The sequence below is a fragment of the Silene latifolia genome, chromosome 2 (genome assembly GCF_048544455.1).
Source record: "Silene latifolia isolate original U9 population chromosome 2, ASM4854445v1, whole genome shotgun sequence".
Classification (NCBI taxonomy): Eukaryota; Viridiplantae; Streptophyta; class Magnoliopsida; order Caryophyllales; family Caryophyllaceae; genus Silene; species Silene latifolia.
In genome coordinates, this window is record NC_133527.1 from 185,317,069 (window position 1) to 185,331,745 (window position 14,677).

Below are 14,677 nucleotides of genomic sequence, written 5' to 3' on the forward strand. Positions count from 1 at the left end.
AGCCTAGGCCTTGACGTGCATAGGCTACATAATATATATATGAACACGGAAAAAATAAATTTGAAATGCGCTTCACTTTTCTTATTCATGGTTTGATTTTCCTCAAGTACATATTACATAGAAGAATGAATGATGTAACTACAAAAGCTATGCTAAAACCAATATGTATGAACTGATGAAAACTAGCAAGACCTGTGTACAAAAAAAAATGCTATATATGCTGTGGAAAAGAATCCTAACTGATCACTGAAAAAGAATCGTCTATCTTCACCAAAGAATCAAAGAATTTATATAACCTACAAAGAATCCGATCAATCTTACTGTACTTGCTGTACGACCAACAAAACCCCGCCTCCAAAGCTGGAATTTAAGTGGCCTGAGAAAACCCGGAAGAACTTCCTGAAATAGTATTAACCGGGACCCACAAAGAGACGGTGTAAAGAGGCTCGTCCAACCATCTCAACGTGATGGCTTCTTCTGCTTGTGCTACCACACTGTAGTTCTCACTGGAGTACATCTTCAGCAACATCTGGCTTTGAAACAGTTCCGTCTCCCCAACCCTCATGCTCATGAACCCTTCTTGCTCCATTCTCCTCTTCCACTTGCTAAACTTCTCGTGCCTTTCAACCCTGTCGCCTTCTTCGCAAGCAATTACATTCCTGATTTCATGCCCAAAGATCTCCTCAATCTTAACTCGAGACAGGCTATCGTAAGGAAGGGTGGAGTCGATTGAGTCAAATATGGCAGAATAGTATCTGAGTGAGTTACAGACTCTCATTTCCAAATTTGCCTCATTAAGATCGGCTTCCTGTTCAGCCATAAACATAGCTACCGGGTTTGTGCTTCGAATCAGACCCATGAAATCCCGAAATGCACCTCCATTAGGGTCATAAAGGGTCTTATGGAGCTGGAAAACGCAATTGATTCCCACGCTTTCACCTTCTTTGACATGAAGCATCCACAACCTAACATCTTCCAACCGGTCAACAACCGGGTGGAACTCAAAAGGCAGATTAAATGCTTCAGCAAACCCTGCCAGCCTCTCGCCTGTCTCGATCAAATCTTGCTTAGACTCCCCGATCCCTGTGATCCTAACATGACTTGGAGGGTTACGCCTCAACGCCAAACTCTGGAAAAATCCCGGCCATTGAAGCCCTTGCTTTATATCAAAGTCTATAATATGCACCTTGTCCTTCCCTTCAAAAGCCCTCAACAACATCTCATTAGCTGCAAAATGAACAAACTTTGGGATGGGACTAATTTGATTCAATAGCCTCAAAGCCGATGCACCAGAGTCATCATCAAACCGATCAAACTCCCTGGGAACACTAATATGAAAAACATGAGGCCAAACCCTAGTGACCCTCAATGCCAAAGCCTCAGTAAAGTAAGCTACGAGACGACTAATAGTGGACCGAGACTTTGGAGAAGCTTGATCCCCCAACTTGGCAATGAAGTGATGAATTGCTGCAATATTCCTCGATACAACCGCTTCAACGCATCCAACCAGCAGACTGATAAGCTCAAACTCTTGTTGCTCAGTCTGACCATCATTGTGATACAAAATACTCCTTGTTCCATTACCCGGGTTAGGGAAAGAAGATCCATTCCCAAACCCACGTTGAGACGTAGGATCCCGCCCTAGCCCTACACTAAGGCTGCGGTCAGACGAGGAGCTGGAACCGGATGTAGTTGTAACAGTTTCCCTAACCGGACCATGACTAGTCTCCGCATCATTATCTCCCCCATATTCTGTGATCTCTGATTCACCCCAAGGATGATCAGTTTGCTGCACAAAGCATACTCCCTCTTCTTCACCTGTGTAAGAAGTCAAAGAATACGGCATCTGTGGAAAACCGGCAACTCCTCCAAAATCAGGCTGCTGAACCCAATTCCCCCCTAAACCACCTTCAACATTTTCCTCAAAATCAAAACAACCTTTCTTCCTTTTAACTCGGCCAACACACGACGAATCCTCACCATCCTGATCATCATCATCAGTAAACCTCCTTTTCAAACCCTTACCTCCTTTCTCTCCCCAAAACTCAGTCTTGATCTCCCTTCCTCTTACACTTTGCTGCTTCAGTGCCTTAGTTTCAATCCTTTTATTATCAATTGATAGGCCGACTGGACGGACAGATGACTGCGGTCGAGAGACGGACACATCCTTTCTTGGGAAATTACAAGGTAAGTCCAATCTCTGTGTGCTCATTGGATGACAGGCTTGAAATTGTGTTGATGCTTCACTCCTTAATCTATGCCTCGGAGACAATAATGTCGACGAACACCCGGCCAACATTCTTCGCCACTCGAAACCTTCCTCCTCCTTTTGCTTATACCAACCACCACTAAATTCCTCCCTTTTCCTCCTTAATGCTTGTTTTCTGTTCTTAGCTTTCAAGGCTTGCACAATATAATAATAATAATAGTAATATATATTAATACTAATACGTGTCTGTGTCTGTGTCTGTGTCTGTGTCCGTGAAAAATGAAGAGAGTTTCAAGGGGAATCCGATGAGTTAAAGCGAAACCGTGTGTGTGATTGTGTGATTGTGATTTCTACAGCAAAGAATTATATATATGTCGATTGAATTAATGAATGAAAGAATAAATAATGTCTAACTACAATGAATGAATGAATGAAATTTATAACATAGCAAAGAATGAATTTTTATAAACAAAATGAATAGAAGAAAAAAGAAAAATTCATCGGATTCCTAAGAAATTTAATGAAAGTTCATAATTAAAAAAGAAAGAAGAGAAATGAAAGAGGAAGACATACTTGATTGATGAAGAATGCAGCAGCTTAAACTCTGAGGAAGAAAGGAAGTGGAACCGGAAAACCGAAAAATGAGGAAGAATCCCATATCAAACCCAAGAAGAAGAGCAACATGCCAAAATGGACCGTTGTGTTTTATATATTAATCTCACTTTAAAGAAAGAAAGACTATCTATCACTCTCACTCACAGACTCTCTCTCACTCTCACTCACCTGCGTGCTATGGAAATGGAAGGGGGATGTCACTATCAAAAGCTTTTTAAGAATAGGCCGTTGAGATTTGGGTGGGAATTGAGGGAATATAACCGTTGGAAGGGTGTCGGTAAAATATGGCCGTTGGAAAGAAAGAGAGGGAAGAAGAGTCGGTTGAGATTTAAGTGGGAATTTGGGAATATGACTGTTAAAGGATGTTGCTCAAATATGGCCGTTGAGATGTGGCAACAACAACAACCGGGGACACTTGTACGGACATTTGGACTAATACGCAGCACGCTCGTTTTTTTTTTTTAAAAAAAAAAAAAAAAAAGATATTGCTAATTCAGTTTCTCTCATCCATGCCAAAGGTTAGACCCGTTAGACCTGATAAAGAGGTTAACTGGATCAGATTTCGATGAATTAATTTCAGGTCGAGTAATTTCGGATGTGTTGACCTGACAAAATACTCATAGTATTAAAATTATTTTAAAAGTAATTTACAAAAGGTTGGAAAATAAAATAAAAAAATCGTTAAAGTGGCTAAAAATCGGACAAGAAGTAGAAAAATGACGGAATATTTTAAATTTTATTCTTGTTAATGATTTAATTTTATATTTTAAAAAAATTACCATGAGGAGTTCTAAGGGATGATTCATGTCAGTCAATCCCAAATTATTTTGGGATTAAGGCTCTGATGTTGTGGTGGTGGTGGTTGTAATGATTTAATTGTTACTTTATTTCGAGTCAATTTCGAGTTATCTTTAGGATTGGGTCAGCATTCGGGTTAATTATCATTCGGGTCGGATCGGGTCAGTACATAAATTGGGTTGACTCGGATAACGGGTCATATCGAGTATGGTTCGGTCTCGGGTCAACCTTAACTAAAAGTGGCAATCAAGTCAATCGAGTCAGGTTTGAATCGGATCGGGTCGAGTTCAGGCCGTTATCGGGTCAAGTCAAGTGATGTATCGAGTCGTGGCAGGTTCGGTAGGGTCATTATCGGTCCAGTTATTTTATCACATTACTTCAATTTTTTATCATTAAATTTAGTTTTCAACCATTATTTGGTTTAACTTCATTATTAAGTCAGACGTATAAATCTGAACACAAAATCATTTTCATTTTGATCAATATTAAGCTTAATAATAGTCGGGTCATCAATTTAATCGGGTCGGGTTTGGGTCACTAATCATCTAGTCATGTCGGGTTACGGGTCGGGTCGGTTTCGGGTTGCAAAATTCTCGGGTTCTGTCGGTTTGCTCGGGTTCGAATCGGGACAAACTTACCAGCTCTAGCCTTAATCGGGTTACAGGTCATCATCAGATCAGTCAATTTTGGGTTGGAATAATTCCAGGTCCTATCAAATCGGTTTTGCTCGAATTCAAGTCGGGCCAGACTTGTCAGCTCCATGTGTGGCACATCCATTAGGCGCATGAGCTTCCTAACGCCATTGCATTGTCAAGTACTCAAGTGCAAATTTGCGCTTAAGGTTTTTATTTGAGCAAACTAAAAAGGTCTTTTTTTTTGGGTGTTGATGAGGAGTATCTCCTACCGACAGTTGGAATAATTTTCTTTGGGATACTTAACACAATTTAATAGGTTGACTCCTTTCAAGTTTGACTTTTTCATTCGTAAAAGTCAGAAATCGAAGGCCTGAACTTAAAATATGTACACACCTACAAGTTACGAGTGACACCGATGGACCACCCATATAAAGGGGATGCTATTAAATGTCACTAAAACTCCATATGGCAAACTAAGCCCATAATATCAAACTCCTTAACATAAAATGGACCCAAAAAACTAACCCTTGTAGAGTTGTTGTCATCTCTAACCTGTAAATTAAATCATCTCCCTCTGTTAACTTGTAAAGAGTAACTCTTTCATTAGTAGAATATCCTTCCATTCAAACTTAGAGATTATTTCCCTCTAATAATCCCTCCTAAAGGAAGAATGAATTCCGGGTTGGAAGACTTGGTAACAACTAACAACGCTGTCACTTTTAAGTTCTCATTTCTATTATAGGTCCAAGCTAGCAATAGTTGTAACACCCCAAGATATTAAGAATAACGGAGTTGTATTTTATGAGCTTGGTGATTTAGTGAAGCTAAATTATTTATACTGACAAAGGTGTCCAACAGTCGATCTTTGCCTGAACTAGACCTTTACTCGAGTTCAATCCAACTGGACTACTCGAGAAATCCTCTACCGAGGCCAAGACCCAAGCGAGACTCAAGTCGATCTTTGCCTGAACTAGACCTTTACTCGAGCTCAATCAAGCTCAGCTCAAATAAATAAACTGGATCAAGGTTGTACTACTTATGAATTATGCTTTTGAATAAATCAATACTCCGGTATTTAGTTGGCATATGAAACCGGAATTCAAAGAACTGGTTGCTATGGTGAAATTCATGCAGGCAGCCATATGGTTTGTGAACACATAAGTATAACGCTTAACAGACAGAAATAGCAACCCCTCCATACACATAAAACAAATTACATGGACGGATTTGCGGATAGGCCCAAGTCTCAAGTTCGAGACCTAGAACCGAACAACAAAATGACCAACGTACCCAAAAACCGCAAACTTTAGTTATTCATTACTTCATATGACTCACAACATATGTTTCTAGTAAAAACTTTCCACAATTTCCTTTCTCGTAACCCATCGAGAGTCGAGATAAGGTTCACTAAGAAGATCAACATGTTTAATTTACAAATGCATACTTACTAACGTTACAAATACAAATCATCTAGTCAGTGTTAAGTAAAACCGCGCAACTCATCACACAACAAACTTAATCAACCCTTACAAATATTAGATGTTGTTACTCCTATTATTCTACTCTACACCCTCTTGCATCATAGAGTTATTATACGACTCACCTTGATTCGCTCGTGGTTCAGTGTACAACGCCATAGAGTTTTCTGGCTGACTGTGATTTACTCGTGGTTCTGTGTATGGCCTGATGAAGGTCCTCCGCCACCATACCTCAAATGCCCTTTGAAGATTAGGGCAATTATCCCCCGATTTTAGGAAATTGCTCAGCCACGAGAGCAGAATACTCTGTTGATCCTCCAACGGCAAGGTTAAAATGGTCCTTCCGATCCCTTCTTCCACAACCCTCCGATCAAAAGATCTGCACCCATGATTAAGCCAACTGTAGTCATTCATCAGCGGCTCTAACCATGTTTGTAATAGCATGTGCCGGGTGTCCTTCGATGGCAGTAGCTCACCCTTGCCTATTCCCACAAATACCCTTGCCGTGATGCAGCTCACGTGATATCGGGTCATCATCGGCAGCTTATGGTGTAGGCCCGCCAACTCCTGTTGGCTAGCCCACATAAGGGCAAACTCGTCTGCAACTTGCCTTTCGGCTAGAATGTCTAGCAACCAAGCTAGGTTGTCGGCATCTAGAGCGATCTGCTTAGCGATTGGCTCCTTCGGTTCAGGCTCAGGCTCAGTTGCCCGCCTGAAATGAGCTAGTAATGAATCTAAGCAGGTTCCACAAGAAGCGTAAATGGCTTCATAACAGATATCAGGTGAGGCTTCACTGTCTGAGCTGCTGTTATTCTCCTTAAGGAGCTTCAGAACAATGGATTTCATTTCACGCCGTCCTCTTTCGTCGTTGCTGTTAAGAACAAGTTCTATAATGTGGAATAAAGTGTCTTTAGGTGGTTTGGAAATTTTTGAAGAGACTCGTTTTAACACTGGATTTACACCAACGCCCTCGCTCTTGAGTCTTAAAACTGAGGATACAACTTTCTCCTCTTCCTCGTCCCCAACCCATGGGACGGCCTCCAAGTAATCCAAACATGACTTGATGCATGAACTGTATCCAATTACTTCCGCAACCTGCAGTAAGAAGCATTTGTGGTTGAGAAAAAAAGGAAGTCAATATCAATTCAGAAGCAAATACTTCGACACTACACTTTTGCAGCGACTTGTGTGTCCCCAACACTCGCAACATTATGACACGGCAAGATACATTATTGGTAGTAAGGTCACACTAGGACCCGCAGATCTCAGACCAACACCACGATAATGTTAATATCGAATTAGAATACTGAATACGTTATATGCATTAATAAGTGACCCGATGGGACAAAAACCCTACAAATTTCTAAAGCTAGCTCCACCGGTGAACATAGCATTGCACCTATAGTTCTTGCCTAGAGCCAAATACTAATCTTAATCTTTAGATAGAACTAACAATTGTTAGGAAATTGTACACGAACGGAAAAGACAATAATGAAAACCGCACCGAATCGCTATGCTTTCCTAATAGAACAATTCGACCCTTACTTTAGTGCCTGGGTTGTATCGAACTTTCTATTGAGATAAGACGGTTGCCCTCTGTATTCGGCACAGAATACAGAGATATAATTAAGAAGTATTTTTAAGCAGTTTGTGTTCTTTGTTCAGGAATGCAGAAGTTATATTTTTTCTGTATTTTCCTTCTGTCCCTCAAACTCTATTTATAGAGGAGAAGAATGGGAAAGCAGAGGGAAAGGGGAATGAATTCTGAAGGGTTGCATAGTTATTCGAACGAAAACTATTCCGTAATCCCGTAAATAATTATGCAAGCGTACACTCCGTACTTCCCGAACTAGCATTTTATTATTTAGAAATTACCCATCCTTGAACCAATCTTTAATTACGTCAAATGAACCGGTAATTACACTTAAATCACCAACAACAATCCGAACTAAAGTGGTTGAGCACAAACCGTAACATGTGAGTCAGAAGAAAACTTGGATAGACTTTTACCCAAGAGATAACATGCAACAGTAAATATGGAGTAATATTAGATACATCTTGAGGCCAAACAAGACGAGGCAAGTCCACAAATGCACTTAAGGGGAATTCAAGCTGCAGCTAACTAACTCAATAATATCATGTTGCTCTAACTGACACAAAACTTCTGAAGGAAACAAATGCGGCGTGAAATATAGTAAGCTTCAGGATTCAGAAAGACATGATAGACTCTGAGTTTACATATTGTATTCATCGTCTAGTGCACCAAACTCAAGTAAATAACAGGCTTATTATAAAATATTTTGTCAAATGATGCCTTAACTGTGATTCATTGGCAATCTGGCATCTGTATCCTGAGCAAACTAAGCTACTAACCAGAAATGTGGCTGACTGGCTGTACACTAGTGATTATATTCATTCAAGCAATGATTAACAAAACATTTTGTAATTCATATATGCAATCAGAAAGATCTAGAGACTTTGTCCAACATATTTGCAGAAAAACAACCCAGCAGTCCGGCACTCTTGGCCTACTAATTATTATTAAGGCATTGGGTACATTAGGTCCCGATTTTGGACTACTCTCCCTTGATTGTACTAACCCGGTATTTATGATTGGCCACTAAACACCCGGAGCTGCGTATATATGAGGTGTTACTCCAGTGTCAGAAAACACAGAGTGTTTTTTTCACAAACAACCTATAATGATAAGTTGCTAACTACGCCAATTGTTGCATCATCCGGCTACTACTTTGCTGTTCAAAAATCATGACAAGTTTAATGACAATTTGTGCTTCATTCCATCTAATTCCAAAGCCAAAGTCAAAGAATACTGAGTTTTGGCCTTGAACCCATATTGGACAAAAGGTAAACATATTTGCAAAAAAACTACTTCAGCATCTTAGATAAGCAAGAGTCCAAAACACAAAAATATAATAAGAGACAACAATAGGTTTTTCCAAGATATACCTTTAGAATCCGAAGTACTCGTTGAACACTTTGCTTAATCAGCCTCTGCTTCATATCTTTAGAATACATCAAACCAACAGTCTCAACATAAATTTCAACATCCTCACAGTCCTCAATTCGAAGACACGACACATCAGACTCCCCTTCACCCAATTTCTCAGCAAAGAAACTGCTATGTTCCACCATTACATGCTTATGAACATTCAACTTGACCGAAAATCCATGTTTCCCATACAACACTACCTTCACATCACTAGTCCCACTCTCACCAAACTCAATAGAAACCTTTCTTGGCAAATTTTCACCCTTATTTTTTGCCGTCTTATCACCTCCTACAGGCAAATTTGACTCAGTAGCAGCACCATTAACAGCATTAACAGCATTAGAGCTCTTCTGTTCATCGGAAACAGTCGGTTTTTTATCATTGGAATTGACTTGTTTCTTATGAGCTGAAGAATTCGACTGTGGCGCTGGCGGTGGAGATGAAGGTGACGGTGGTGGCTTTGATTTGCTTACAACAGAATGTTGTTTAAGATTCTTTTGGAAAACAACAGGAGAAGGACAACACCAGAAACCCTCAGGTGTTACAGCAATTGGTACATTTCTAATTTTAGTCTCTCCTTTTGGAAATTTGATTTCTGCCATTTTCCCACAACAACCAAAGTTCTTATCTTTCCAATCTTTTATCTCTCTTTATACAATCATAAATTCAAACATAAATTAAAAAAAGCTCAAATTTTTGAATCATAAACTTAGGTAAACTTAACGGGTCGATTTCACTTTTGGTTAAACTTACGTGGGTAAGGGGTTTAATTATAAAGACAGTCCATACAACATCAACATATACTATAAGAAAGACTACCTACTAATAATTAACAAAGATAGCAACTTTATGAATCAAATTCATAAATTAAACCAACCCAACTCATAAAAATTGCATAAAAACATGAATAATTACTACAAATTGCTAACAATGTTTGAAATCAAATAACCCAACAAAGAAAACCCACAAAAAATGATGATTATGTTTGAGTTTTAAATAAAAAAACACACAAGAAGAGCAAAAATTGGAAACCCAATAAAATACAAAAAGGAAAAAACAAAGAGAAAAGAACAATAATACAAGAACATGTAAGACTTTACCAAGTGTGGGAAACTGTAATAGGGATGCTTTATTTGGGAAGGTGTTTTTGTTTATTTATTTAAAGGAGTGCATAAGATTAAAAGAGTATGATTATGCTTTTACTTTTGAAAGTGAGAGGGATGAAACAAGCACGCTCAGTTTATGGCTTTTTGAGTTAAGAAATTGGGTTTCTTCCATTGTTTGTGTGCTGTTTATCTACACTCTCTATCTGTAACAGTTCAGGTTTTGGCTTTTGGTTTTTAATGACCATGAAATATTGAGAAAGTTGACTGGAGCTGGATTCCTCTGGCCCCCATGGCACCTCATCCCAACAATATCTCCTAGAGAATGACCATTAAATGTTGGTCTTAGGTAGACCTTAATATCGTTTTTAAGTTTAAAACGGGTTAAATATAGACTAATTTATAGGGGTGTAACCGAGCCGAGCCGAGCTCGAGCTCGGCTCATATTGTAAAAATTGAGTTTGAACCCGAGCTCTTTAAATCAAGGCTCGGGTCGGCTCATATAATATTTTACGAGCCCGAATCCGAGCCCGAGCTTTGTTTGCGTACCCTTTTTTTTCGAGCATTATTTTAAGGGTGTTGATTTTCGCAGTACACTTTTTACTCATTAGAGTACACTTTTTCCCATCTTACCCCTCTCATTTCACCACTCATCTATTCTCAAACGAGAATATTATCTTTTTTGTTAACTTATAATAACAATTATTATGTAATTTTATCTTATAAACTAATATTTTAATTTATTTATTTTAAAATTGATACAATTTAGGTAAATATATTGAAAAACATTAAGTAATTTTAAAAATAACGAGCTCAAACGAGCTCCCGAGCCGAGCCTTAGTGTGCTCGAGCTCGGCTCGGTTTGGGCTCAGCTTAGTTCGAGCCCAAGCTCGAGCTCAATTTGACCGATCTAGAACCGAGCTTTGACCGAGCCGATCCCGAGGCCTTGTCAAACAGGCTCGGTTCATTTACAGCCCTACAATAATTCATATTATCAGATTAGATGTGATACGCTTTTTGTCGTTGTCAAGGCATTCAACTTTTATCCTATCTAACTATTTGTAAATGTTGAACCATATCAATTTCGAATACTCATTTTTCTTATTTATAAGTATGCTTTCGTAAGTTACGTTTTCTTCTTATATACCCGGTACTATTTTGGCTTTGCATTCCTTGAAGAATATATCATGATGGAATAAATTAAAATGACTCAATAAGTGGCTGCACTTCTTACTCTTGCAACATAACAGTTGTTCGATGCAGTTATCGACCCAGTTTTCATGTTGGCCATTGAGGAACAGCCTATTTGCGTTGCTAACACAAAATTAAGACAGCGTACATCCAATCCCCTTCCCTTTACCTCGCAATTTGCGGGACTCATTAAAGCACCAGGGTAATGTTGTTGCTCTTGTTGTTGTAGTAGTATTTTTTTTAAAAAAAATCTCTTCTTTTGTTGATCTTTTGTCTAAAACCAAAAACAATAAAGAATTGATCGGATGAAAGGAGTGATACGTTTTATAGTCGTTTGTTCTTTAAGTTTCTTTAATTTAGCTGTCTCAATTATTTGTTAATGTTTGATCTTATTACCTTTCTTAAACCATATTATCTCCGCATCATATATATTCAACTCTATATTTTGCATTGTTTTTACACAAAAAAATAAGAAGTATAGACAAATAAATAAATGTGATTGCTTTTATCGTCAATTTCATATCGGAGTAATTTGGTGTGTTAGGGACAAATTAGATATTTTGGATGCAAGTGGGTGGTCCTAAAATGGGATAAAGTTTATTTTGAGTTATTTAAAATAGGAAAATATTAGAATATAATACCGTAAATTTTTAATATTAGAATATAATACCATAAAAATTTTAATATTTTATGATTATGATCATGATATTGAAGAAGTGAGTAATTGTAAAGACAATTTTTTTTTATTATTTACTTGTTCACTACAAATTATTTTCATTTTTGAAAATTATTTTATTTATTTTTTAAGGAGTATCCTTATCAAACAACAATAATTTTTGTATTGACATATTAGACTAAAAAATCTACTTTTGGTGAAATACTAGACAATAGTATGACAATATTTAGGTTGAACTCATGCCCTACTCATGCAATCATGTGTATGGCATATGGGTATTGGCTAATACAAACCTTTTGTCATCTGGTGAACTTTCCGTGATCAACCACCTTTGAAAATTGGAATCCAATGGTAATAAACCATGGACCATGGCTATAAACTTATTATATCCGTCAATTAAAGTCACCAAATTAAAAAATGTCGTATGATTAAGATGAAGGTATTCTATAATAATCCACATTTATAACCCTCATTCCCGTTATTGTGTTATCTTACTCGTTTAACACCAAAAGATAACTATTAATCGTGACCTTTTAAAATGAATTATCGGAAAGACGGGAATTCCAAATATACCCTTATGTAGTAATCTAGTAATGTTCCACAATAGAAACTAGCTATAAGTAGTATAGTACAAATATGGTTGACAGGATGAATTGTGACGTAAATTAGCTGGAGCAGTTGCAGCAATACGCTAATAAATTACACAATTAATTCACATAAATGAAGACGTCGTCGTCTGCAAATAACCACCACACTAATTTCTGAATTAATATTAATGAGAAATTGCCCTCTTGCTTTTAATTAATTGCATTCATTTATTAATTTATTAATGAATTTATGATTGAGAGCAATTAGAATAATTGGGAATAAATATGGTGTGCATCTCAGTCATCATCATTTGGAATAATTTACAATTTACACGCTGTCAGACATTTGTTCATGCCTTCTAATTTGGTAGTATTAAAATACTCACTCTATTTCTCATCGTACATCCTACATCGAGCGTTTTTTAACATAAGTTTTTCACATTTAATTAAAATCATCCTCGCAAATAAAATCGGTGAACAATTATATGGTATAGACAATCAGCAGTAAGAGGATTATATATTTGATGTACTACCTCCAATTTTATAATTTATGAGCATTCTAATAAAGTTTTTTAGTTTTATTTCAAAGTTTATGAGTTTTATTATGAAGTTTCTGAGTTTATTCACTTAAACATTAAACTCTAAAAAATTACAATAAAACTCAAAAACATTACTATAAGTTTAGTTAAATTTGAGTTTTAACGGAAAAAATATTAAAATCTAAATTATAAACTTTAGTATGCTCAAAAAAATACACATATGCTCAAAAACAAATAAACTTTGAGGTAATAAGCTCAAAAAAAATACATCTATGTTCAAAAAACAAAAAAATTGGAGGTAGTACATCCGATGTATGTTCCTTTTTCTCGACAATAAGACGTTATACTAAAAAGAAAAATTCGATGAGGTGTTGTTCTTCGGGTAGTCGGTAATTTCCAGTCGATAAGACTATTAATTTTTGTAGTATTACTTGTTACACAATTTTTTTGGTACAAGCATTAACATGTAGGTGGGTGAGATAATGCAATGTGCCGTTTACGCTATCTGAAGTTATAAACTATTGAGTTGCTCAGTTTTTTTCTTTTGAGAATTCTGTTTGGTAAGCAAGCGGATTAATATTTGTTAGATTGTGAAAGATATTATAATTAGCAGATTTTGTTGTGAGTTTGACTAGTATATTCGATTAGCGATTTTGTTAAAGGTGTTTGGTAAGTAGCAGATTTAAATTAGCAGATTATCTCAATCTTTTGTAAAATGACAAGTAAGTACATGAATTAACTATGGAATAAAGGTAAGGTTATATTTTCCTAAGGGTAAAAATGTGAATTTATTTTTTTCCCAATCTACTCTTAGAATATCTTTGGGAGAAAGATATTGTAAAAAAAGAGATTCGCCCCAATCTACTATCCCAATATCTTTCATTTTTACCAAACACCCCAAATAAAGATATTATTTGGTCAAATATGCTAAAAGTCCCAAATATGCTATTTTTTTGTCAATCCGCTGTTTACCAAACACCCCCTTGGACAATGCTCATCTATCAAAGGGAGCAATATACGGAGGGAGTACCAATTTATTTGGCGTTGACCCGACGTATTAATTACGAAATATTTTCTCAATTTTTTTCTTATATATGCCAAATTCGATTTTTTAAAAAATTTGGATGATCAAACCGTAAGTCTGTAACAACCCGAACAAACCATGCAAGGTCGGCTAGCCCGAATAATTTGTGATTTGACTTTGTGTAATTGCTCTTTAATCATTAAAAAGGCGATGTTGGAGACGAAGGATGGGTCAGATACTCTCCAATAAGCAGGCAAAATAAAGATACAAAGGCAGTGCTGCTTAACAACCATCATAGAGTTGTAAAAAGAATGTTAAAAATGGGGACTTGTTAATAATGGTGTTTAGACCAACCTGGCAGCATCACTTCAACTCAATCATACACATTCTCTAATTTTATTAATTTCCATTTTTTAAGGAGATTATTTCGGCTTGCATATGGTTTGTATACCTTGCAACAACTATTTTGCTGGTTTTTCACGTTACACATATATCGGCTTAATCAGTTGATAAAAGTTTTAATCGGGGTTACTAAATACCTTGTAAATCCGAGTTTGATATCAATCAACGTCAAAATTGTCATTGTGATTTCATTCATACAGAAAGAGTGTTACTAAAACCTCAAGTCCTCAACCTAGGTCATACCCGGAGCCTTCTCGTTGACATATCTATCGCTTAATTTCATGACATTGTGGTTCAAGCCTAGGAATGCATGGTTCAATCTCACGAGGAATATATTTTCTGACAAATCTTGAACCGATAAATAAGGGTGGCGAGAAGTTCTTTGAAAAATTGACACTTATCATTGAACG

At 37.0% G+C, this 14,677-nt stretch overlaps 2 protein-coding genes across 2 annotated transcripts; both read right to left on the bottom strand.

Annotated features, from left to right (window-relative positions):
- Positions 1–55: 55 nt before the first annotated feature.
- Positions 56–3,208, bottom strand: LOC141643730 (scarecrow-like protein 28). Its single transcript, XM_074453017.1, has one exon. The coding sequence runs from the start codon at positions 2,297–2,299 to the stop codon at positions 368–370; it is 1,932 nt and encodes a 643-aa protein (XP_074309118.1). The 5' UTR covers positions 2,300–3,208; the 3' UTR covers positions 56–367.
- A 2,336-nt stretch (positions 3,209–5,544) lies between these two features.
- On the bottom strand, positions 5,545–10,155 carry LOC141643731 (BTB/POZ domain-containing protein At3g50780). Its single transcript, XM_074453018.1, has 2 exons — positions 8,703–10,155; positions 5,545–6,830 (listed from the first exon to the last, which is right to left on the bottom strand). The coding sequence occupies exons 1-2, from the start codon at positions 9,345–9,347 to the stop codon at positions 5,817–5,819; spliced, it is 1,659 nt and encodes a 552-aa protein (XP_074309119.1). The 5' UTR covers positions 9,348–10,155; the 3' UTR covers positions 5,545–5,816.
- Positions 10,156–14,677: the final 4,522 nt, after the last annotated feature.

Coding starts and splice junctions, on each gene's coding strand:
- LOC141643731 (XM_074453018.1), bottom strand. CDS start 9,347: ATGGCAGAAATCAAATTTCCAAAAGGAGAGACTAAAATTAGAAATGTA. Junction 6,831..8,702: donor GAGTACTTCGGATTCTAAAG/GTATATCTTGGA, acceptor TTCTTACTGCAG/GTTGCGGAAGTAATTGGATA.
- LOC141643730 (XM_074453017.1), bottom strand. CDS start 2,299: ATGTTGGCCGGGTGTTCGTCGACATTATTGTCTCCGAGGCATAGATTA.